The following is a 26564-nucleotide window of genomic DNA, read 5'->3' on the forward strand; positions in this document are numbered from 1 at the left end:
TTTTTTAAATCCACAAGATGGCAGTAGCCCCTAAAGGGGGGAAAAAAAACTACTGCAGGCTTTTAGAATAAGATAAAAATATCTCTCCAAAATCATCAGATGATAATAAACTGTTGTTTGATCATTACTGTGTGTAAGTATATAAAAGCGTTAGCTTTTCACTGCTAAGTATTTCAAAATTAGATCCTTGCAATCAAACTGTGACAGTATACTAATGAGAAATGTAACAGATTCTATCCTTGAATCTATGCTTGTGACCTTACCGGAATGAAAATTTAATCCCTGAGTCACTTTTTGTTTTTAACCATTCAAGAAGTGGATGTTGCATGTATTGTAATGCATTGCAATTTGCTTAGAAGTGAATTATTATTGGAAGACTTAAAAATGTAATGTGATTCTAGGTTTTATCTTTGGGAGAAAGAGCTTGAAGTAACAATGTGGGAAAATTGAAACAGAATGGATGTAAAATAGCATTTACTGTACTCTTTTAATAAAAATATTATATTGTTGTATAGTATCCAAGCAGTATTTCGTGAGCAAAGAAGTTGGATACTATACATAAATGTATACATGATAAAATCACTTTAAAGTTGTTTCACTATCGGTTCTGCTCCAATTTCGCCTTTTTCTTAGTTTCATCCCTTGCAGCACATATGTACCTCTATGGCATGCATGTATCTTTCTTTTCAGTCTTTAAGCCAGAGATGTACAGGACTGAAACTGGAACAGGGCTAGCATTTTGGACTCTTTCCATCTTTATTGTTTTATTGGTCATTATAATTTCCATAGGCATTCTTTATCTCTTTTCATTTTCACTGATTATTAGTAAGAAATGATGATGCTGTTGCTCATATTCTGCTGCTTAATTTTGATGGCATGATCTTAGAGAGGCTCTGGGGATTGAAAACAAACCCATGGTATTAATATTGCATGTGGATTGCCCACCCTTGTTTTAAATCTATGATTGTTGATTCTTTATTATGTACTTTTATGCATCACTATAGTGTAAACAGGCCAGTGCAGGCACTATGTAATTCCTTCTTAACTAAATGTGATGAAGCAAATTCATCTCTCTCTCTTTTAAAACCCCATTTTTATATCAGTTTTCCACCTTTCTTAAGCTGTTGGTCAGCAGTATGGTAAACCTTAAGCGAGGATCTGCAGTGAAATGGGTTTCAGAATTTGGGTTTAAAAAAAGCTTGAGAATCTTAACCTTTGCTAATGACTCTGCTGACAGTGTTAAATAATATCTAAAGGAGAAGATGAAAATTAGGAGCATAACAGACTGGTATATAAAGTCATCAGTGGTCCACCTACCTCAGTATAGTTTATGCTAACTGGCTGCAGCAATTGGATAATGGAAAGGGACCTTTGGATTGCGGCCAGATATGTGAGGTAATGATTTTTGGAACTTGTGTGAGTAGTAACCTGAAATGACTCTTCCACTCTAAATACATGTTATCAATACGTGGGATTTAAGAGGAAGGATTGGATTCCCTCTGATATTAGTCCTTGGGGCAGGCTGTGAAGGAGTTATTCAGCAGTATCTTTTTGCCTGATTTAAATAGCAGACTCCTACAAAAAGGGATGCATATTATAGGCAATGAAAAGGAATACATTTCTGAGAAAACAGCTTACCTTTTAGGATACTGAGTGGACAACTCAGAATGATTTTTATAGAAAATAAACATGAGTGAAATGGGTAAGACCATCAATTGCTATCAGTTCTAGATATGGATTTGGTTAAGATGCCCCCCAAATGGCAATTTTATATCCCTGCTTTGTTTAAAAGCCTGAGTTAACCCCACAAACTTCAAATTTACTAATACTAAAATTCTGGCTCTTGCTGATGAAGAGTTAACCGCAATTATCTGTTGGGTCCTCTGTTACAATTTCCAAGGCCAGGCCCTGACAAATAGTACTCATGCCCTATTATTTTATTTTAAAATCTTTCTGGGTTACATGTATGAGTTTCTTTACTGAGATCCTGCATACATATGATTCCACCTCCAAATACATTTATTCATTTATTTGTTTATTTATTTATATTTTGAATTTAGTCACCTCCCATCTCACTCAAGAGCGACTCATGTGCTTGGTCTGTTCAAAAACTGTGAAGTTGCCTAATGACAACAATTTTTTTAATCAGCTGAGCCTGTTTTCCTTCATATTTTAGCAGTGTTTCTTGAGTTCGTAAGAATTGCTCTAATCTTTCAGTTGTGCAGCTCTTCTCAGACATGTGTTTTTCAGTTACTATACAGGTGAAACTCGAAAAATTAGAATATCGTGCAAAAGTTCATTTATGTCAGTACGGCAACTCAAAAGGTGAAACCAATATATGAGATAGACACATTACATGCAAAGCGAGATATGTCAAGCCTTACTTTGGTATAATTATGATGATTATGGCGTACAGCTTATGAAAACCCCAAATTCATAATCTCAGAAAATTAGAATAGTGTGAAAAGGTTCAATATTCTAGGCTCAAAGTGTCCCACTCTAATCAGTTAATGAATCCATAACACCTGCAAAGGGTTCCTGAGCCTTTAAATGGTCTCTCAGGCTGGTTCAGTAGGAATCACAAGCATGGGAAAGACTGCTGACCTGACAGTTGTGCAGAAAACCATCATTGACACCCTCCATAAGGAGGGAAAGCCCCAAAAGGTAATTGCAAAAGAAGTTGGATGTTCCCAAAGTGCTGTATCAAAGCACATCAATAGAAGGTTATGTGGAAGGGAAAAGTGTGGAAGAGAAAGGTGCACAAGCAGCAAGGATGACCGGAGCCTGGAGAGGATTGTCAGGAAAAGGCCATTCAAAAGTGTTGGGGACTTTCACAAGGAGTGGACTGAGGCTGGAGTTAGTGCATCAAGACCCACCATACACAGACAGATCCTGGACATGGGCTTCAAATGTCGTATTCCTCTTGTCAAGCCGCTCCTGAACAACAAACATCAGAAGCATCTTACCTGGGCTACAGAAAAAAAGTACTGGTCTGTTACCCAGTGGTCCAAAGTCCTCTTTTCTGATGAGAGCAACTTTTGCATCTCATTTGGGAACCAAGGACCCAGAGTCTGGAGGAAGAATGGAGAGGCACACAATGCACGATGCTTGAAGTCCAGTGTGAAGTTTCCACAGTCTGTGTTGATTTGGGGAGCCATCTCATCTGCTGGTGTTGGTCCACTGTGCTTCATTAAGTCCAGGGTCAACGCAGCCGTCTACCAGGAGATTTTGGAGCACTTCATGCTTCCTTCCGCAGACGAGCTTTATGGGAATGCTGACTTCATTTTCCAGCAGGACTTGGCACCTGCCCACACTGCCAAAAGTACCAAAACCTGGTTCAATGACCATGGGATTACTGTGCTTGATTGGCCAGCAAACTCGCCTGACCTGAACCCCATAGAGAATCTATGGGGCATTGCCAAGAGAAAGATGAGGGACCTGAGACCGAACAATGCAACGGAGCTGAAGGCCGCTATTGAAGCATCCTGGTCTTCCATAACACCTCAGCAGTGCCACAGGCTGATAGCATCCATGCCACGCCGCATTGCGGCAGTCATTGCTGCAAAAGGGGCCCAAACCAAGTACTGAGTACATATGCATGCTTATACTTTGCAGAGGTCCGATATTGTTCTATTTCCAATCCTTGTGTTATTGATGTCATGTAATATTCTAATTTTCTGAGATTGTGAATTTGGGGTTTTCATAAGCTGTACGCCATAATCATCACAATTATACCAAAGTAAGGCTTGACATATCTCGCTTTGCATGTCTATCTCATATATTGGTTTCACCTTTTGAGTTGCCATACTGACATAAATGAACATTTGCACGATATTCTAATTTTTCAAGTTTCACCTGTATATTTGTCTACCTTTATTAAAGATAAAAACACTTTAAAAGGAAGAAATAATGTTTTATTATCATAGTTTCTTTCAATTGTATTATTACTCCTATGTATTTCTGTTTGTCATTCATTTTGTTAGTATGGAGCAAAATGTCACGGTATGATTTAAATAAGGAAAAGCTTTGAATAATCTAATACAGGGATGTTGTCTCTTTTCAGAATTACTTGGAATTCATAAACAAGTAGCTGTTGGTTTTTTGACACTTATGGAATCTCTGAGATATTGTAAGGTAAGCTTTTTAAAGCCTGTCATATAACAGCATGGAGGATGAATTATACTACTGAAAAAATAGTTCACTTGTCTCTAATGAATGAAAGCATTGTCCACTGTCACCCTAAATTTCTTATATAAGAGACAATTATATAATTTTTATATAAACTATAAACTTATCTTGCAGTGTTGCCTTCCTGGCTTTAACCTTTTATCTTTATCCACAAACATTCTGCTTTCAGTACTTTATTGTGGATAATTCAGTAGTTTTCTGTGAAGTATCAACACTTGATGCCCAAGTTAGTCCCATTCACCTCTTAAACATATACATTTATTTCATTCAGACTAACATCACGTTTTTTTATTCCTACATTCATCAAATTAATACAGGATTATATTTGGACTTTTTTTAGTCTTTGGGTATGTCATGCAAGCATGAATGATAAATATGATATAAAATTAGTTTTATATTTATATTTATAAATGTATATATATTTATATTAAATTTACAATTTTCTTCTTTAAAAGAAGCATTCAGTGCTACAATAGTGGTTAGAAATGTGAATGAACAATACAGCAAACTGCTTTGTCAGATAAAAGAGAAAGATCAGAATATTCCTGAGTGGAAATTGAAATTTTTGTTCTGTACTTAACTCTTTATTATATCAGCAGTCAATTATTACATTTAGTAGGACTATCTAGTGCTTCAAATGCAGAGCAGAAAATGTATTTCAGAACACAAGTGGGCATGCATATAACATCTGTTGGCAACTCTTTAAACCAAACATGTCTTTTCCCAAGATTGTATTGCAGCTGTGTAGGGTAGCTGCATGATCCAGGGAAAAGACACAGCTGTTTTAAGGAGTTGCTGACAGGTGCTATACAAGTATCCCACTGTGTTCTGAAACATCTTTTCCCCTTCCAGTGCAAATCACTCCATCAGCCTGACACTTATATCTCACCTCCCTTTAACCTCATAGCAACAATTCTGTGAGCTACGTAGAGCTCTGTTAGAAAGACTGGCTCAAAGTTATCTAGTATGCTTCATGATCAGACCTGAATTTGAGCCTCCCTCCTATAATCTAATACCGTCACCGTATGCCAGACTGAGTCTCTGTTTTTACATTTGTTTCATATTTTAGTACAGAAGTTAAGCAACCACTGGTTTTCACCCTTGATCTATAGTGTTTGCCTTGGAATACAAGTTAAGACATAGTTACAAAACCAATATCTAGAATGTAGAGTTCTTTTCATTAAGAGTACTCTGAATCCTGTTTACAGAGTAATATTTTGAAGGAAATATGCATTATGCACTCCATTGGAAATGTGCTAATTCATTGTTTTTGTTTTGTTTTGTTTTGTTTTAATGTTCTTGTTTTTCTTAGGTTGGCTCCTATCTGAAGTCTCCAAAGTTCCCTATTTGGATACTTGGCAGTGAAACACATCTCACAGTCTTCTTTGCCAAGGTGGGATTCCTTCCTTTTTTATTTCAACGTTCAGGGCCAAATAATCCTATTTGAGTCTTACAGTTCGAATGTCTCTTAAAATATAATAGTTTTTCCACACAATGGTGTTGTGTATTTTAAAACATATTGGTAATATTGAACATTATGAAACATATTTCTCTAAATCTATCAGACTTACAGAATGTTTTAAATATGTGGCTTGCTATGACTGAAATATCTTCAAAACTTTCCTGATTGTTTGGTATGGCAAGGAAACGAAAACCTTTTGTAATACTGTTTTGACGACAATATATCCATACATGGGTATTTTTAGAAAGTTATATATTGTATTACACGTATCGTAATCTGTGATTTTTCAGTGGTGGAAATAAAGGGTTGTTCTGACTTATTCCAGAACAGCTCATCGAAACAAGAAATGGCTCTGCTGTTGCTTGTACTGAATTGGTCTTTGATGAGCTGAAGAGATGGAGTTTACTTCTGTTCAACATTATTTAAATCTTGTCAGGGATTCTAATCACCTGAATTAAATATCCCATCATATTCAGCTCCCATCAAATCTGTAGTAACTGACTGATTTTTTTTTTTTAAGGGCTGAGAACGAACAGAAAAATAAAAATAACAGAAGCATCAGGCTAAGGGAGTTCAAGAAACATGAATGAGGAAAATATTAAGTAAAAATATTGAATTTCCAGGAAAGCTAAAGAACTTCCAGTTGTTTTTTAGCATTAAAGATACACATGCTCATGATCAAAACCAAACTTTAAACTACATTATAGCCTATTTAATAAGATGTATTCCCTGCAAGACAGGATTAGAACAGTAGGCAAAACTATTACCACTTCGGTGTCGTTCAATTCAGCACTTGTACATTTTTTCTAACTAATCTTTACATGTATATGTTCTAAATGTAGTAGTCTGAAAGGTTACTGCCCATGACTGACTATGGACCATAAAAATAGAATTATCTAGAGGGTAGAACAAATTCTTTCCTTTTTGAAGAAAAATCTATTTTCTGTCTGCTTCCTTTCAAGATTTAGCAGTTAACTCTGCATGCGATAACTGCAAAATGTTTTGCATTTTAAGTAGGCATAGATAGTATAATGTTTGAACTATAATATTCAAAAAGTCTCATAAACAGTGGTTTCTTATTGAAGATAAGATTGCCTACTTTTAAATATATGAAATGTTGTGACCCAGAATAAGCTGTATCATTCTGAACATGAACAAATAAGAGCTGACCTACAGAGAAAGGAGTGGGAAAGTATGTGATACAAACTATTTGTTTCTGTACCACTTGAGAAATGAAAGCAATATTGTCCTTAGCTGTTTTTTATAAACACACTATTCTTTGTATCCAGAATCCAAAGAACTGAAAGTACATTTGAAAAACTAGTATGGGTTTTGTTGTATTACATTCTTTGACTTCAAAACAAAACATCCATCTTTTCACATTTAACTGGATTTGTGTAATCTGCTATGTGCTTTATAGCTGACTTTGAAGCATCTTAATATATGTCAATTAGAACTGCTGAAATTTTATGGATACTGGTGCAATTATATGGATGACAAAATTTACTAGTCTGTTTGTCGCCTGTTAGCTATTTGATCATCCTGTAGACAGTAATGGATTTGACAGCTGTTGACTGCCCACCTACGTTGCATATATTCTTGTATACAGCATTTAGTTTCATTTACAAGTGCAATTAAATAACCTCGCAAATTCATTTCATGCTGTCTTTTGAAGTGGCAAAAAACAAGTCTTTGATTCTCTTCAGAAGAAGAGTCTCTTCCTCACTTCATTGTCTCCTTGTGTGGAAATGTGTATATCAATATACACAATGATTTTATTACCCTCTATTAAGAGAAAAGTGATAAGGACAGCATATAAGAATACTTTAAAATTTTAGTCTTGCTGTTTAATTTAGTAGTTTTGGATGTTATTTTTTAATTGAATATTTTACAGTATAAATTTGTACCTGTCAAAAAGGAAATACATGAAATATGCAACCTTGGTTCAGATTATTAAACATAATTTCAGATTAAACTATCTTAATTTTGCCCTAGCATATTAAGGCCCTCAACATAATAATAGAATATTAAATTCAATCCTGATATTTATCAGTGAGTTGCAGATGCTACTCTGTTTGTGAAGCAATTAGATGATTTTAAAGCAATCTGGATGTTGTACTGTAAATTACCAGTAGGTTTGAAGAATAATTTAAATTATATTACTATGGTCATAGACCTCAATTAAGCTACTATGCTTTGAACACAGTGTGAATGTAATTATTAAATGCTGGCTTTATTGAAAAGTAGATAATTGTTGATATCCTGTATTTAAATGTTGTTTAAAACTAAACTGGCTCAAACCCATAAGAAGGGCTATATAATTGAAATATAAAATTAATTCCATGTTCCTTTTTTAAAAAAAAAAAAAAATTCTTCACTAACAAGAAATGAAGTTGTAAAAAATATAAAACATGAATAGTTCTCTTGTTAAATATAGCAACTGCTACTTTGATCTAAATGACTGAGGTTGTTTGGCATGCCTAAACTCAGTATAGTCTTATATTATACTGAATTAGTAACAAGTTTAAATTTAAATTTATTTTTTCCATCTTATGACAGCTGTAATAGGATGGAAATATATTTGAAAAGTTTTTAAGCTGTGCAAAACTTTTTGCACACATATTTCTATCACTGTTCTTCTATTCTGCTATACTTACAGTATACTTGAATTAATCTGTAGCCTGAAATGAACACTGAGAAAGCTGTTACCAGAATTTTAAATGTTTTGTTAGTTCTGGGCTGTGCAGTACCTTCTCCAAAGAGGATTAACACCTGTGCAGCAGAGGAACACATATGAATTTAGTTTCCTGATAAGTACTGTATAGTAATTGTAATTGTATATAGCTTTGTCCTATTTTTAGATTAACAGAATTTAGAAAGTTTGTTAAAACAAAATCCAGGAAATTCTATCAGCAGTACTGTTGCTGTAGGGTTTGCATATGCTGGTTTTGATTTATAAGAATGAAAACAGCTGAGAAATCCTCATTAAAATATACTAATGGAGTATGTGTGTTTGCCTTCCAGGGTAAACATGGGTTCCTAAAATAAACTTGTATTATCTAGATTTAAATAGGAGCAAAATGGTTTAGTAGGACTACTATATGATTTAAAGAGTGAAACACTATATTTTTTTGTCTTTGTGATGAGGTGTACTTTGAAAAAAAATCCATAAACAACAAATAGGATTTCTTTCTATGGAAACTAAGGAATTTAGGATATATTTTGATCATTTGCATAACCTGGGTGCTTGCATTTGGCAGGAGTTTTGGAGATTTGGAAGATAAATACATTTGGGAGAGGTTTACACATCGATAAATATTACTCCTGCCCAGAGTGAATGAATAGTTTGCTTTTCTATAATTTGCAATAACAAAAGTGTACTTCATTAAATTACAATGAGGGAGAGCAAACATTTTCTGTATCAAATATAGTGTGAGAGAAGTGTTGAGATGCTAACTCTTTTCACTTGTGATATACAGCAAGAGCCTGAATTGTTTGAAGTGTTTTTCTCACATCCCATCCTAGGAATTGGTTGCTAAGTCTGTTCCTTTGGGCAGAACAAGGAACACTGCCAGGGCTGCCTTTTCCATACCTTTACTGTTCTCTTCTCCTCTTAGGATAAATGACAACTTCAGAAGTTCTCATGTTTCAGTCGCAGGCATAAAATAGGGGTGGTGAAAGGATCCTTCTTTTATACTTGGCTGAAAAAAGAGTCTTTCTAATAGCATTAAAATCTCCATGCTCTTACATTTTTGGAGAGCTGAAATTTGCTTGTAGGGATGGAGAAATAGGTACAGGCAAGAGTAGGAGTTAGAAGGACCATGGACACAAGCAGTCATTGACAAATACAAATCTCGCAACATATGGACAGACTCAACCACAGTTTCAACTGGGAAACTCTTAACATTTTAGATCAAGCCAAATCCAAAAATGCTAGAAAATTTCTGGAAGTTGGCATTCACACAAATCAGCCACCAACAGACACATAGAGATAATCACCATTTACTGTACATACCAAGATACAATCAAAAGCCTAGGAAAGAAACAAGCAACCCAGAACACATCCCCTCCAGGAGCCAAAAGGAGCCAATAAGCAGGAAATGGCACAAGATAAAGTATCAAGGAAGAAACAATACCTAATCAAGGAACTGTCAATGAAGAAGCTACACCGCCATCAAGATAGGCAGGGCAAGATGCTATATATAAACAGTCAGCAAACCCCACTCTCCCTTGCACTGATGATGTTATTTAGCTGGGTTATGAAATGTCTGCAAGAAAACAACTGAGCTCAGAAGGCACCAAGAACCCAACAGTCATTAACCACTCAGCATTAAAAATAATTAGAAAATCTCAAAAGCTCAACTTGAGAATCCATAACATGCTTCACTCTCTAGATCCAAAACTGGAAAAGTCATTTTACCCACATTATGACGTGCATACTAATCAAAATTAATTGTTTTCTATAATTGCAAAAAACTTTTATGCATCATTTCTTGGTACACTAATCTAGAGGCCAAATCGTGGATTTGGAGCTATTTATCTGTTAAGTACAATCATCCCCTAGATTTATTGAGCTCTTGAGACATAGGATTCATCATCTTTCTCATTTGTGATACTGCATTGTTGGTAGGTTTGCAAACTATGTTTTATTAAAAGATCCCATTAAAGTAATTTTCTGTTCAAGCATTTTCCTGATAGCCATAGGTTACAAGGAATCGTATGCAGGACAGTTTATGGAATTCTGTTTAGGTGAATGAAGAAGCTAGTAGAAGGAGAGAGAGGGTGACCACATATAAAGAAATTGGGTGGCCAGTAAGAAAGATCCCTGTTTTATGCAATGTCCAAAACATAGAGGAAGAGCAGAACTTCCTTTCTCCATCAGCTCCCTTTACATTAACAAAGTTTTCTTAGACTTATATAGTTTGTAGGCTTATGTAGAAGGCTATAGCAAACCTCATAAAGCTTCTTTCACCACCACTTGGAATGGTAGCTGAGGTCAAGCCAATGTTAACTTTCATTTCAGAAGATCCTTTCTATATAGATCTGGATAGTCTGTATAAACACCTCATGCTGTTCTTCTGTAGTAAAAACACAGATTTGTCACAGAGTTTTCTCATGGTTTCTTCTAGAAAGTTATGTTTCATTTACAAAACATACTCCTTACAGTTATGACGGTGTGATTCAGTTAAATTTTGTGGAATTTTCTCTTCAGGATCTGGCTCTTGTTGCTCCTGAAGCTCCTTCAGAACAGGCCAGGCGAGTCTTTCAAACATATGACCCTGAGGGTAAGCAATCTAGGGGGATTTCAGTGGCCTACCTGCAAGTAAGTCTCACTGAGTTTCTTCCTACATGCATTGGTTAAGGTGAAAAATTCCATTAATTTCATCAGTAAAGTTATCTCTCAAGGCAATTTAACATGTCTGGATTTTTTGTAATGTTATATCCATTATTTCCTGTGTTATTGGGCATGATTGTATCCTGCTTCTTTAAATACAACTTCCCTTGTTGAGTAATTGCTGCTGTGGGACTGAGATCAGGGCCAGTGAAAGGAATTTGAGGCCCAGTGCAACACCAGGTTTGTCCTCCCCACATCTGCTGTACACATAGCCATAGATTAACACTGCAGACAGATTCTTGCACACCTACAGAATCTGAACTAAATAGAAAGGAAGTATCTAGAAGAAACTTACCACTCTAATTTTGAAAGACTATTTTACTTAGTTTCTGTCCTCTGTCCTGTAGCAATTGCCTCATTTTAGGATAAATGAGAGCAGGGTTCCTCAACCTTGGCAACTTTAAGATGGGTGGACTTCAACTCCCAGAATTCCCCAGCCAGCCTTAAAGTTGCCAAGGTTGAGGAACCCTGAATAAGAAAACAAGGAAATATTAGTGACCCTGAGAATCTTTTTTACTAAGTAATATCACCGTGACCGTTTATTCCAACCCAGTTTCCTGACCTTTAGTTTGTTACCTATTCATGAGAGGACCTGACTCACAACTACTAAGCTTACTCAAGAGGGCCTAGTAAAAGCTTTGTCAGAAGCTTTTCGAAAGTCCAAATATAAAATGTCAGCTGGATCACCTCTGTCAGCATGCCTGTTCATATTGTCAGATAATGCCCCCTCTCCTCTGTCTCCCAGCTTGGAAGACAGGAAGTAGGATGGGAGGAACAGCATGTCTTGCCTAGTTGCAAGCAGGCCTTCCCTGCTCCTCAGCAAAAGCCCTGGCAGAGCAGCATGTTTCTCACGCCCACCTCACAGGGCAAGAGGTCTTGGCAGCAGCAGCATAGCTGAGCATTGGCAGGGCTGGTGACAGCCACAGGGCTAGGGTGGCCGTTAACATATCCTGAGAAAGGAAGGTGGAGTGCTGAAAAACAAAGATAGGACTGGTATTGATATTGATGCCCTTTCCTGGCACTGTCTAGTAGTTTTCGGTTGTCTAGTAAAGTTTTGCAGAGCACCTTTCTCCTGCCATTGTCCACATCACATTTACACAGGGTCATCCTTTTTGTTCTTTGTGATAAATGTGTGTGCTTTCAACCATTCTGAGTTAAATAAAGTCTTTCATTTTGGCATTCTGGATAAGCTAGCAAATCTATATTGTTTCTTGAGTGTCTGAACAAAATGCTATGCTGTACCGCTCCCTTTACATTCACTCTAAGTAACAAACACGTTTTTTCTGAAACTCACAACTTTCTCTTTTTTTTTTTAATCTGCTTGCACATACACCTTGGCCTTTAGAAAGGCATTCAAAACCTGGCTCTTTCCTCAGACACTGGGCCAGACTGAAGTTCCCCTCTGGAGGAGTGCAGTACATAGTGTACTATAAACAAACAAATAAATAAATGCACACACTACCTTTTCTCATACACATACACTTTGTTTTCTTTACATTCACACACACACACACAGGGACAGGATTTTTTATTTTTTTTTCCTAAGGCTTTCAGGTCTGGGATGCAGAAATCTAAACAAGTTAGAAGCTTCTGTATCTCTTTTCTGCCACCTAGTGAATGTCTGGCATTCAGCCTGTTCCTTACCAGATGCTGAGAGGGGAAGCTCTCCTTGTCCCAAAGCAGTGAGCCTTGGGCAGGCAGGCAGGCTGGACTGGGGACACCTAGACCAACCACAGGCAGGAAAACAGTGCAGCTTCTTTATGTCCTTCAGTGATAGCCAGTTATCATCTACTGTTGTCATCACTCATACACGCTGCCCTGCTCTTCCTCTGTTGACTGCTTGGCCTCAGGCAATCAGGAAGGAAGGCAGGAACATGCACAATTGCTCGGGCAGAGCAGAGTGTTTGGGCAGCAGGCAGATCAGGGAGGGGGAGGGGGGACCTGAGAAGTATCCCGATTAGGCGGTCTGCACTTTTACAGGACCCAGTACAACTCTGTATCCTGCAACTCCCTTAAATTGTCCCTGATTCTCTGGATCTAAGAGTATATAGATGCCAATTTATGGTTTTTAGGCTTGAAACCTCCATTATTTCAAGGCATTAGGCCAGTGATTGTGATGCAGTAACAGACATAGTTACTGTGCCCAGAGTATTGTATTAGAAAAGTGGAAAAATCCCCCAAATGACAACTTCATGCAAGAGTGCACCTTAATGAGGCTGCTTTTCATATCCACATATAAATAAATGTTGACTGCTTCCCAATCAAGAAGTATCAGCGCTAATCAGTCAACAAAAACATTATGTTGGAATCTACTACTTTATGTTAATTAAAGTACTTTTTCCTCAGATAATGGCTTTATACCAGACACTCTTCTAGAAGATGTAATGAAGGCTCTGGATCTTGTATCAGATCCTGAATAGTAAGTATTAATTGCCTGTGGTTATGATTGTCCATTTCAGATTTTAGTTTTGCAAAGAGGCCTTAGCCTTCCTTGGGGCTAAAATAAAGACACACATGTAAAGAAGCCTTTTCTAATAACCTCCTCTCCATTTATGGTTATGAAGCTTCCCACCAGCACAGTCATTCATGATAGAATTCAGAAGTAGTCTACAAGAGAGAGAGAACAGGGCGGGGGGTTATAAGTACAAGAATCTATCCATGTGCCTGAAACTACGAAATTGGAGGTATATCACTTACATAAGGGAGCTACTTGGTCCTGCTCCCAGCTTGTTTGTTCATTTTAACCCAAATTAAAATGTTTGAAAAGGCTATCTTCATTGCATTAAATGTGTGTTTTGAAGAAATGCTTGATGCTGTCTTGTATATAATGACTGTACAATTATGTATCAGTCATCCATTTTCTATTGCAAATGTGCTGTGAATAAGCTAGGCTAGATGATTAATGAGTTGAGTTGAGTAATTAGCTGAGGCAGTCATGCTGCTTATTTATAATAATGTGAAAGAGTACATTTCTAATATTCAAGTCCAAAACGTGTCAGATAGTTGAATTACTCAAATCAAGTTACTTGGCAAAAATGTGCATAATCCACTGGCAAGCTTTCTAGGGAAGGTTGTAGAGAAGATGGTTGCGTTGCAGCTTCAGAGGACTGTGGAAGAAGCAGATTATCTCAACCCCTTTCAGTCAGAGTTCAGGCCTGGGTATGGGACTGAGATGGCATTGATTGCACTCTTGGATGACCTCTGGTGGGAGTGGGATGGGGGTGATGTCTCCATCCTTGCTCTTGATTGCTCAGCAACTTTCGATACTGTTGATCATGGTATCCTTCTGGACTGGCTCCAGGAGTTGGGATGGATGGCATGGTGTTGTGCTGGTTTTCCTCCTTCCTCTGGAGTAAATTCCAGTTGGTATTGAGAACGGAGGGGAGATCCAGCCAGAGGCCCCTCCTTTGTGGGGTGTCTCAGGGCTTGGTACTCTCTCCCCTTCTGTTTAACATCTGCATGAAGTCGCTGGGTGAGGTCATCAAACAGTTTGGGGTGAGGTATCATTAGTATACTGATGATACCTAGCTTTATATCTTCACCCCAGGCCGCCTGAGTGATGCCATGGAGGTTGTTGCTCATTGCCTGGAGGCTATGGGAACCTGGATGGGGACAACAGGCTTCACTCAACCCAAGCAAGACTGAGTGGCTCTGGGTTATTGTATCTCCTGGTTCCAGGGACCTTCCATCTTTGGTTCTGGATGGAGTGGCACTGCCCCAGACAGACCCGGTGTGTAATCTTGGGGTCTTCCTGGACTCATGGCTCCTGCTCAAAGAGTAGGTGGCAGCCATGACTAGGAGGGCCTTTGCACAGCTTAGGGCTCTGCGTCAGTTACACCTGTTCCTGGACTGGGGGGCCCTGCTCACAGTCACTCATGCCCTTGTGACCTCTAGACTGGACTACTGCGATGTGCTTTACATGGGGCTGCCCTTGAAGAGTATTCAGAAGTTTCAGTTGGTGCAAAATGCAGCAGTCCAGGTGTTTACTTGTGCCAATTTCTCAGCACATGCAACACCACTGCTCTGTGAGCTGCACTGGCATCTGGTGTGCTTCCAGGTGCAATTCAAGGTGGTGTTCATCACCACTAAACCCTTCATGGCTTAGGAGAGGGTTACTTACAGGACTGTCTCTCCCCAATTATTTCTACCTGTACTATCGGATCTGGCAGGATGGGCATGCTCCAGGTACCATCAGCTAGGGAGTGTCAGCTGGCAGGGCCCAAAAGGAGAGCCCTTTCTGCCGTGGCATCCACCCTTTGGGACATCATTCCCCCTGAGTTTAGATTGGCCCTGCCCCTGTTGGCCTTTCATAAGGCCTTGAAAACCTGACTTTGTGCTCCTGGGGCCCTGGGTGTGGGTTACAGTCCGTCTCCTGGTTGTATGGATGATATATTAGATGATGTATGGCTGCTATGTGTTTTTATTTTTGTTTTATATTACGTATTTTGTGTTTTTATCTGTTTTGCTATAAGCCACTTAAAGTTATGTAAAAGTGAGATGGCCAGCTGTTTAAATTGAGTAAATAAATAAATAAATAAATAAATAAATAAATAAATGCAATGGGAGAATACCACTTATCTAAGAAAACTGCACCTTTCAAGGAGTTTGAATGTACAGTATACTATGTAGATAGGTTCAATATTATTTTCTCCATCCTGTTACAGTTTAGTACATACTAAGACCTGTTGTTGCATCTTGCCAAATACATAAAATCAGGGCTGGTCTCTGCAAGACATTTAGAAAGATGATGGAAGTGTTAATGCTGAGAAATGTTTGCAGTAATTGCAGTCTTCTCCCGTGTAATCTCAGTAGGTAGATATCAAGCTTTTTTTTTTAAAAAAAAAAAAACTTTACCTAATAAGGCATGGAGTCTCTATTATTGCTGCTGCTTTGATTTTAAATAACATTACTTAGATTTATAAATAACCTTACTTTGGCAACAAAATGCCATTCCTTTGCATTTGCTATTCAGATTCTAAGTACAACCATTTGATTGTTTTTGGCAGTTAAAAGTATAGCATTTAGTCATGCAAAAATATGTATGTGCCATATTTTGTGTGTTTCATCTTATCAGTGTAAATCTCATGAAGACAAAATTAGATCCAGAAGGACTGGGAATCATCTTACTAGGTCCCTTTCTTCAAGAATTTTTCCCCGAACAGGTAATAACACCATATTTGTGTGTTCCTATGATAGAGCATTTGTAAATAGACGTTGAGTAAATCTCAGTTCTGAAACCAATGGAGCCAGCGCTAACACAAAGTCTTACTGTGATGCTTTAGCTCTTATGATGAATTTCCAGACAATCCTGGATTTTATCCATGACAATCTATCCCTAACCTGTTCTTTCAAGTCTCCAAAAGGTGCCCTCATCGCCACTGTTATTGAGTCCATCCACCTTGCTGCTGGTCATCCTTTCTTTTTCCTTCCACAGTGAAGTTTACTTCCTAGTAAATGTCATAGTATTGCAATCTTACTTTGCTATAAATCATTGGAAGTACATTTGTAATAAAAAGCAAAACAGTGTATAAATGCAGGATAATGAAAGAAATCTGCTGCATGCAATTAGTTTATGTCCTGAGATTGATTGCCTTATGTTCATTCTTAGGACTCAAAGGTTCAAGAATCATTCACTGTATACCACTACAATGGATTGAAGCAGTCTAACTATAATGAAAAGGTATGAGAATGTCGGGTACATATAACTGGCCTGCTGTTTCCTTAGCAAAGGAGAGTAGTAGATTTTAGCCAACTTTGCAGTAGATAGTCCCCACAGGCTCTAATACAGAAATTCTGGAATTTAAAAATAAATGTTGGCATTCTGCATCCTTCTGCATTTCAGGTCAGCATGGGTCTTGCATCTAAATAATGTAGGTTTGCACTTCCTTTATGAAAACAATATAACACTCTGTGCAGAATGGTGGGGCAGGCAATCTTTCAGATAGAAGCCATACTCTCTCTGTCCCTGCCCCTTCCGCCTGTACAAGGACTGCAGAGGTTTAACCAGGATGCAGTGACGTTACTAGCATGGGTGGGATAAAACTTTTGTCTGTGTGTTTATGAGGTTATGGTGAATTTGAAATGGAAATAGATGCATTAAGCCAGTGTTCAGCAAACTCTCTGCAGTCGTGGATATTAACTGAATTGTTGCTGATCTAGAATGTTTTTCAGTAAAAAATACTAGTACTAAGAGACTCTAGCCCAATGAAATCTTTTGTATTTGTTACTTGTGTGAATGAATATATTGCTCACTCTCAAGAAATCCAGGCAGTTTTCAGTAAAGAAACAAAATAAAATACACATAGTCCAAAAACAAAGTATTTCTCCTTGCTTCAATAAAATCCCTCTGTTAAAAACTATCTAGAATTAAAATAAAATTGAAAATGAAAAGGTTTATCATCCTCTTTCCTATATGCATTTTTCTTCTGGAGTTCATTGTGTGAATTACAGTTCCATTTAGTGCAGTGTACGTGGACTTGGTAACTGTGTTTAAGACATTCATCTGTCAATTTTTTGGATGTTAGTATTCATGTTGCTACTTGTTTTACTGCTTTTATATATCAGTGAATCAGTTTTCAGCCTCTGATCAGTCTCAAGAACCAGCTGGCCACCAGGGCATGTGCGAAGATGGGGACTGAGGTGGCCAGTGGGCTCTGACTAGTGACAGTGGGGAAGAACCAAATTGGCAAAGCTTCTTGGGTGCTTCAGGGGTTGCAAAAATGGCCACACGTAGACTGCAGATTGCTTACCATCGCTATATGAGATGGTGCCACATGAAGACAGTGGACATACCATTGCTATATGAGATAATGCATCCGTTTTGATACTTAGGACTAATCAAATTCAGATTTAAAGACAAAGCTGTCTGTGGTTTGTTTCCAATTAATAGAACTCGTGGTAAGGGACCACATGACTATTTAAGAGCTCTAAACATCTTTTCACATTGCTAATAAGAAATATGAAGTATCAATGCTTTGGCTCTTGAAGTATCTTATAAATATAAAATGGCTGTTTCTATAATGATTATTTGCAACTGTGGATTTATTTATTTATTACTTCAATTTATATAGGATTAAATGTGATAATACTATTTTGACAGGTCATGTATGTGGAAGGTACAGCAGTAATTATGGGCTTTGAAGACCCAATGCTACAAACTGATGATACTCCAGTCAAGCGCTGTTTGCAGACAAAATGGCCCTATATAGAACTACTTTGGACTACAGATCGATCCCCTTCATTAAATTGATGTTAAGAAGAGACTTTGTACTCCCGTATCTAATGTTTTGAACGAATGTGGGATAGGCAGCTGACCGTATTTAAATTAACAGAACAAACAAACTATACTTTGCGGCTATACACTGGTGTCACTGAGAAATTGTAAACAAACACTTTTTCAGTGTTAGATTTTTTTTTTTTAAACCATTGAATTGATTTGTATTAAAACTAGTTCCTGTTTGGCCATTGTAGTATAGGTAAAATGTGAGTTCTCACCCATAAGCCTGCTCATTCAGCCTAGAAAGAACAAGGAAATGATTTAGTAAGGCAGCATCTGCACAGTAGATTAAGTTTGTCTTAAATATCATAGTATTCACTTGTTTCACACTTGTTCAGCCATATGGTTTATTTGAATTATACTGCCTTAGGGTACAGCCTGTTTTGGGAGTCCCCATGTCCATGCCCCACTGAAACAAAAAGAGCTATAAAAATACGAGGTGATACTCTTATATTGTTCTTATTTCAGGAGGGTTTCTGCTGGGGAACTTATCTGATGGGTTGTGGCCTATACTATGATAGTTTGGGGACTAGATTGTTATTTGCACTGAATATGCTTAGATGAGTAACATCTCTGCTGCTTTTCTCTGAAAATCTGACTCTTATCTATGTAGCTTTTTGAAAATGAAGCAAAAATGATGATTTTTAAAGTAATGGCTGATGATTAATGAGAAATACTATTTATTGGGTGTTATACCATTCTCAGAGTTTACCTATTAGACAAAACAGGATTTAAATAAACTTGCATATTAATATTCAGAGTTGTATAAAGGAAATGTAAAAGAGAACATAACAGCAGAAAAAATGCGCTGTGATTTTTGAAGTTGTTCATATTATTATTGCCAAATACCTCTTCTCAATATGTATTAATAAACATATGCCTACAGCACTACTGTACATGTTAACATGCATGAGTACATCTGTTATTCAAGTAGTATAGTGTATTATTTATTATCTAGCAAAGTCTAAATTAAAAAAAATAATCTGCTCAATAACGAATGAGTTATTTTCTTCCTTGATAAGTATCGTAATTTGGTCACGTGGAGTCTTGACAAGTATTTCTTTTAATTAAAGATTAAATTTCTTCTACAGAATTATTTTCTTTAGTACCATATAAACTTAATTGCTGGGGCAACATGGTAGCAAAAGCTCATGACTGCTATTTTTTGGCACTATCCTTAGAGTTAAGGATTTAGTCATATTTTCATGCCCCACAAAAACCAGCTTCCCTATTCCCTTCAGTGGAAAAGATGAGCTGCCTTCAGTCATTCTGGTCATGAATGAGATTCTAATCGCCTGAGGGTTGCTGATCATTTTGAGAACAAGAAACATGATTGGCTAAACGATATTAGTCTTTGTTTAGCCTTCTATGGTTAGAACTAAAAGTTTAATTGTTAATCCATGGAGGAGTTGTTCTTGCAAAAGCTTAATGAACTAGGTACCAGCACTGATCTTTCATAAAATTATTCATTAAAATAAGCAAACAAGAACAACCCCTTCCCACTACAAGGAAAACCGCTTCCCACTTTCCTTGGAATAGTTTTATCTTCTAGGCTTTTCCTATTTTCCAGACATCCCTTAATTGTACTGGCTCTGAATCACTTGCCTTACACCTTCGTCAGACTTCCCTCTGAATTTCCTAAGGGGCAGAAATGCATCTTAGTACAAAAAAAGGTGTTATCATTTGGTTAGGAACAATAAACTTGGGAATTCATATTTGTAACTGTGACATGTGCTAATCTAGTATGGGCCTTCTCAGATGGACAGATGGCCTTCTAAAGGATATTACAGTAGGTGGAGAAGTTGTTTACTTTGTTTCAATAAAGGGCCCACAGATTTTTCTTAGCTAAGATTCATACCATTTTGAAACACGTGTTATTGCTAAATACCTTTGACATTGCCCTACCCTTGTGTGTTTGGTTTGCGCTGGAAATTCAGAGATCATATGGCTAGGAGCTTTAGCATGTGGTTTGCTATATGGCTATTGAAACATTGAAGTACCAATTCAACTTGATGGCATGTGCAGCCTTAACATCAGTCTCATGATTATGAAGTGGCATTATATTCTTTGGCTCTAGTTTATAGGGGCTCCCCCCCCCCCTTTTTGCCAATTTGTTTATGGGCTTTGTATCTTTCTTAGCAACTGACAGATTACAGCTCCAGCTTAATAATGCTTTGACAAATACTTTCTATTTGAGACTACAACTTTACACGTTAAGTATTTTAAACAACACTTTATTTTTAAATTTTCACCTGGTAAAAAAATAAGAGTGGGAAAAAGTCATCTGTGGAACTGGGCTTTTCCAGGGAGGAAAAAGGGGGAATTGCTAAACTTTAAAACTATAGAAGCTGAACAACAGTGGGATGAGGGTTGGTAGTAGAGAGATGGTGCAAGACAAGTTGAACTGGGCACCAAAATGCACAAAGGGTCATACAGAATCAAACATGACTGAACAACAATCCAGAAAGAATGGATATGAGATCCAAATTAATTTAAATCGTACTCCATTGATTCGTATGAAGAAACCCCTCCACCTGTGGGATCCCTTGCTCTAGGGAAATCAATATCAGTATTCCTGGTATAAAATCTTCCTTCATTGATGGTCAACTACATTTGGTATTTCCAAATTAAAGCAAAAGCAAACAACCAATACTGGCCATCAAAAGAAGAAAAAAAAAAAAACAGTGGGTATCTATTCTACCATCTTACTGAGGAAGTGGATTGTGCCATGACATTCATCAGTCATGAGGTGATGATTTCTTGTACCCCATCCATCACAAAGGGGTCTGGGAGGGTATCAATACCTGACTTTTTAACTTTAATAAGAGGGAATAAGAAAAAAAATTATCCAACAGTATGATCAGGGGGAGTGATCCTTGGTTTGAGTCAAGAGGATCTTACCCACACCTACCCCTTTCTGCCCCTTTTCCATTCCCTTCACCCCTGTGGCCATGGGAGGAGTAAAAAAAGATGGAGTTCCTAGAGAAACCCCATTTCCATGGGACCTTCCTCAAACTTCATCTCTTCTAGCACTGAGGAATAAACAGTGAACCTTGTGATAAATAATTCACACAAAAGGATCAGATTCATCCCCAAAGATTTTGGGTTTGGAGAACACTGATCCCATCTAGTTCAATGGTGGGGGTTAATTAACTGAGCTGGGGGTTCTCATAGCACATTAACTTCCCTCCTGGTGGACACGGTGCTTCCTTTTTTCTTGTGTTTTCCCCCTTCCCAATTGTTTTCCATTCAGTGATTAATCCTGCCTCTAAGGCAGTGCTCCCTATTAACAAAAATTTCCTGCCTCCCCCACACAAGTAGAGAAGTAGAAGAGCAGGATTAGTGTGGTGGAAGTGTGGAGTGTGGGGTAGAAAATATCCAAACGGAAGGAACCAAGTATTTTCCCAATGACATTTGGCCACAAAGATCAAGTTGGGGTCATTTTAAGCATCCTTTAGACACTTTAAGATCCTTTAGCAATCTTGAGATAGAAGAATTCTCTCTTGTTTGTGTTATAAAGTAGCTCTCTTCCCTCCATAACTGCAAGGGAAGAAGGTCAGAGACAGGGCCAAGATCTTGATTTGATTGTGTTTGTGTGTTCTTCTGGGTGGGCAAGCGCCCTGTAAAATAAACTCAGACCTCTGTAGGGAAAGGTTCTCTTTGTGTTGATCAGGCCTTCCTTCTTTGGGTGATCTCCCCCCTCTCACGCTCTTCCCCACTTGCAGAGACCCCCAGGCCTTGCTGGGAAAGGTTTCCTTCCAGTGATAACAATTGTCATTAGGGTAATTCCTGTGGGGGGAGGGGTACCTTGTTTCTTTTCCTGCTTTATTTGAATGTGCTGCCCTCTCCCTCCTGTTTGGAGCGATAGAGGCTCAAGTTCATCTGCTCTCCATATATCACAGTTATAGGCTTATTTTCTTAGAAGAATGAAAGAGTTGTTCCCAGGAAAGGCCTCCTACTGCTTCTCCTGCTTTCCTGTACACACCCCAGAAATATTACAACAAAAATTAAAGAAAAAAATATGCTTTGAAAAAAAGATATCTCCAAAACACCCGTCTCAACTTTGCTGGACCATAAATTCCATCGTCAAAAGGTTCTCCGGCTTTAAGGGATGTGGATGCTGGGTATTGCAGTCCAGCACAACTGGGCCGCACCAGCTTAGGGTCAGTTGCTCAAGACAGTGGACAGGATCCATTGGCATACAAAGTGGCTGGTGCTTTTTCCATGTTTTCTTCTGGTCCCTTCCAATAGCTACATACGTCACCGTGCTTGGGTAATTTTCCAATATGTCGCAATGGTACAATAGAACATTTCTTTCTTTTCCTTCCACCATTCTCACTGAGTTTACTGGAAAAGAAATTGCTTTCAGAAGTTTTTTCAAAGAATAATTTCAGGGTAATTTTCATAATGGGGTGTAGATTTCTTAGCTACAAGATGGCAGAAGGATGTGTGTGGATATCCTACTTTGGATTCTGCAACTGTCTTTTTTCTTTCAATTAAATCCCAAGGGAAGGCATTATGAGAAAACTCTTTTGCAGAAGAGAGAGTGGGGCAGTCAGTCCAGGGGGATGGAAAACTATGCAAGTGGCAGGATTGTCTGCAGGGTATGGTCAGAAAAGTCAAGATGGCTGCCACAATGATGCGATCAAAGCTCTGCCTGGTTTTATGAGCATGGTGTGTGTGATGCACATAAAAAAGCAGGCAGAGCTTTGATCTCACCATCGTCATGGGGCCCTTCTTGACTTTTTTACTACACCCTGTGGTCACCCATGATGAGTCATGTCTGCCACCTTGCTCAATATAAGTATGTGGGAAATAAATCCTAAAACGATTTAATGTATTCTGAGAAGAAAAAAAATTAGAAAATCTTTGCCATCTGTTTTGGCTGCCAGTCCATTTCTTAGTCTTATAAAAATGGTTTTTGTTACTATAATTTACAAAAGAAAAAGATGAAAAAGAATTACAAGTTACAAAACAAGTATATATACAAAGAATAGAAAAGTACAACAAAAATCAATGAAACGAACACCCATATATACTGCAATGGATGTGAAAAAGCAAACCAGATTTTGAACAACAAATTAAACCTTCCCCGTCTGGATTCATATTGATCTATCTTTCCATTATCTCAGCTGAGGGTCAGATTAAAGGCTGAGAGTGAACACCTTTCTCAAACTGACAATTTTGAATCCAAAGTGGTAGTTTCCCATGTTGTAGTAAACATTATGACTTTGGGTAAGAAATAAGGTAACAGGATGCTGAAATATATAAATACAAATTATTGATTTCTCTTCCCAAAGTCTATTAATGTACTAACTTAGAACCCTAAACAACTGGGGATAAGTTGCCTGAAAGCTTATCTATCTCCATATTAATAGACCATCTCTGAGCATCTGCCTACTTTATTACCTTCTCAGTGCTAGGTGAATACGACTTTATAGATATATGCACACATGGCCCCAGGCATTTTAAGAACTGTTAGGATGGTTTTAAGATTTTACATTGCTTTATTGTTTGGTTTGGTAACACTTTTACTTTGTTTTATTATATACTACATTATTTTCACTCTGGCCTGCCAGTTTTATTTCATGCACTCATTATAATTATATTGTGGTTTTATATGTTTGCTTCTATTTGTACATTGTCCAGAGTACTGCTGTTGCTAGGCAATCTAAAAATGTCATAAATAAATAGATTTAGCATAAGAGATTTGGAAGAGAACTCAAAGGTCATCGAATCCAGCCTCCTGCTAATGCAAGAAACTCATAATTAATAGACCTTCAATGGGGTAGCCAACCTTTCCATTAAACACAAAATGGTGTTCCACCACTTTCTAGACAGTCCGTTCCCTTTCAAACAGCTGATACCACCAAGATGTTTTTTCTAATGTTTAGTCTAATCACTTTTTCTTATATTTGAGTCTATTGCTTTGGATTCTACTTTCTGGAACTGCAGAAATGTCTTCCATCCTCTCTTAACAGCCTATCAAATATTCCAAGATGGTTATCATATAACCTCATAATTGTCTTTTCTCCAAGTCTTTTGTTGAACTAAGAATGCATGCAGATTTTTTTCTTTTTTTTTTAATTTTCAGCATGAGTTTTACACAAAGTAGCTCTTTTTATTCCCACTTTTTAAAAAGGTTAACTGTAATTCAGATGAAGATGTGTTTTGTTTTGTTTCAGTTGTGCTAATCCCCCCCGCCCCCCCCCCCGTCATTTTGAGAGGGTCTGTGACTCTGTTCTTTCTGCTCTAGGAAGTTGATTTGTTAATTTCACCCTAAAATAGCCCTGCAACCATCATGAGTATGTATCAGTTAACACTGCAGCTGATGGGAGATTCTCAGAGTAAAATATGGTGAGCCCCAACAAGTTGGTGATGACAGCTCAGGGCAGGACACTTAACCTTCGAAATAAATTCAATCTTTTTTGTAGTTGCTGGCCGTGGCCAAGTTATTCTGCCTTCAGTAAGCAAATTCAGCTGTTTATATATGCCCCGTACATGGTCTCCAAGTTTTCTTTTAAGTATCTATTTACTCAGTTTTTCTCTTTTTACTGCTTTTTCATTAGTTTTGTCTCATCAATATTGCAGGATAAGCTAATCTGCATGGGAACAGACTTGGGTCATGTTCCTTCATTTTGCACTAAGCTGTAACAGGAAGGTGGGAAATGTGCTTCTAATGCTGAATACAGCCAGGACCGGTGCTTCCAGAGTGGCCAGTAACCTTGACTAGAATCCTGCCTCTTGTTCAGTCTAAACCTGGAAAGTTCTCATGTGCAAGAGGGATGTCCCAATGTTTTCTCCCCTTGCTCTACTGAGTGACAAGATCTGAAGTGGAGGTCACTTGAGCTTCCCGTACAATGGGGAATCCTACTTTAAGAAGATTTCCCATTGCTCTGAGACTTTCGTTCATGTAAAGACAAAAAGCATTAACTTCAGATCTTACCCCTCAACATGGTACTTATCAGGAACTGAAATGAATGGGATGGTCACAGAATGGGACAGTGGGAGGAAACAACTTGACAACTAAATAGGGTCTGTAGCTGTAAATGACTAAGAGACTACTAGCAATCTGAAGACATCATCATCATCATCATCATCATCATCATCATCATCTAATCCAAAGCTGCCAATGTACAGCTTTCCAGGTATTGAACTCCTATCCAACAACATCTGGAAGATTACCTACTGGCCACTCTGGCTAATGTCCTTCATTTTTTGTTCAAGCTCTACTTCCTCAGAAACATGCAGCCCCTGTTAAGGTGCCAGAAATGCATATGCATGTAAGCAGTAGAAGGAAGAAGGGTAGGAAGGAGAAAGAGCAGGAGAAGAACGAGGACATCACAAGAATAAAATAAAGGAAACAGAGACAATTGTGATCAGTTAAAACTTCATTTGCATACAATTGCTACAGGGATCATCAAAGGGAGTTCCAAAAAGGACCTAGCCAAATTCATGGAGAATAGGATCAGGCTATCAATGAGTACTGATAGCAAAAATGGAGTACCACCCTTTGCTTTCTGTGTGACACTTAATATTGCTCTATATAAGCTTTTAGTTTCATCCACCACGATAGTGGTAGCTTATCATTGTTAAATAAATTCACATTTTTAGGAATAAAAATCTGTTACTCAATTCAAAGCATAAATGATAGAACTTCTTGAGAAATGTTAATCAGTTTGTTTGTTGCTGGATTCTCCCTTGTTTGAGAATACCCATCTTAAAAGTCAACAATGGAATCACCTGCAAGATTCACATGGATGGTTACTGGTTTCTGGATACTGCCCCATCTGATGTCAGACTTGATGTCCACTTATTCAAAGACATAAGCCTCTTTCTTGTGGCTTATATGGGTTTGTGAATAAACTCTTGAAATTGTGACTGGCTTTATAAGGTAATAGTCCTGTAATAATATAACTAAATAAGGAGTAAAGTCAGCATCTCTGTGTACAGCAGGATCTGCCCTGACATCTCTTTACTTGCATGATCTATTGTTGCTGGTGACTAGAACTGAGCACAAATGATGTTTTGAAATTAGTGGGCAACTAAGTGGACAATGTCTCTGAATTTCTCCAGGGGAAGGAGAGATTCTCTAAGAAATTGTGGAGCACAGGACTCAGTGGGAGAAGTGGTACCAACAGGAGAAGCTCTTTCATGATGTCTTTCCTAGGAATATAACTGACACACAGAAAGCCACTGGAAAGATGGCTGATCACCAAAAGACAGGATATTCATACTTACAT

General features: G+C 37.8%; 1 protein-coding gene across 2 annotated transcripts in view; it reads left to right on the plus strand.

Moving 5' to 3' along the window:
* The window catches only part of MINDY3 (MINDY lysine 48 deubiquitinase 3), a 35684-nt gene extending 16357 nt beyond the window's left edge, over window positions 1–19327 (plus strand). For both annotated transcript variants that reach the window (XM_007427571.4, XM_007427570.4), the window contains exons 10-16: window positions 4064–4134; window positions 5501–5581; window positions 10863–10935; window positions 13392–13464; window positions 16120–16207; window positions 16654–16725; window positions 18145–19327. In XM_007427571.4, the coding sequence (XP_007427633.1) occupies window positions 4064–4134; window positions 5501–5581; window positions 10863–10935; window positions 13392–13464; window positions 16120–16207; window positions 16654–16725; window positions 18145–18294 (608 nt within the window). In that variant the 3' untranslated portion in view covers window positions 18295–19327. The remainder of the gene's footprint in view (window positions 1–4063; window positions 4135–5500; window positions 5582–10862; window positions 10936–13391; window positions 13465–16119; window positions 16208–16653; window positions 16726–18144) is intronic.
* Window positions 19328–26564: the final 7237 nt, after the last annotated feature.

Source organism: Python bivittatus, unplaced genomic scaffold (assembly GCF_059951505.1).
Source record: "Python bivittatus isolate LINGU-HERP-01145 unplaced genomic scaffold, Pbiv_v1 ctg000610_np1212, whole genome shotgun sequence".
Classification (NCBI taxonomy): Eukaryota; Metazoa; Chordata; class Lepidosauria; order Squamata; family Pythonidae; genus Python; species Python bivittatus.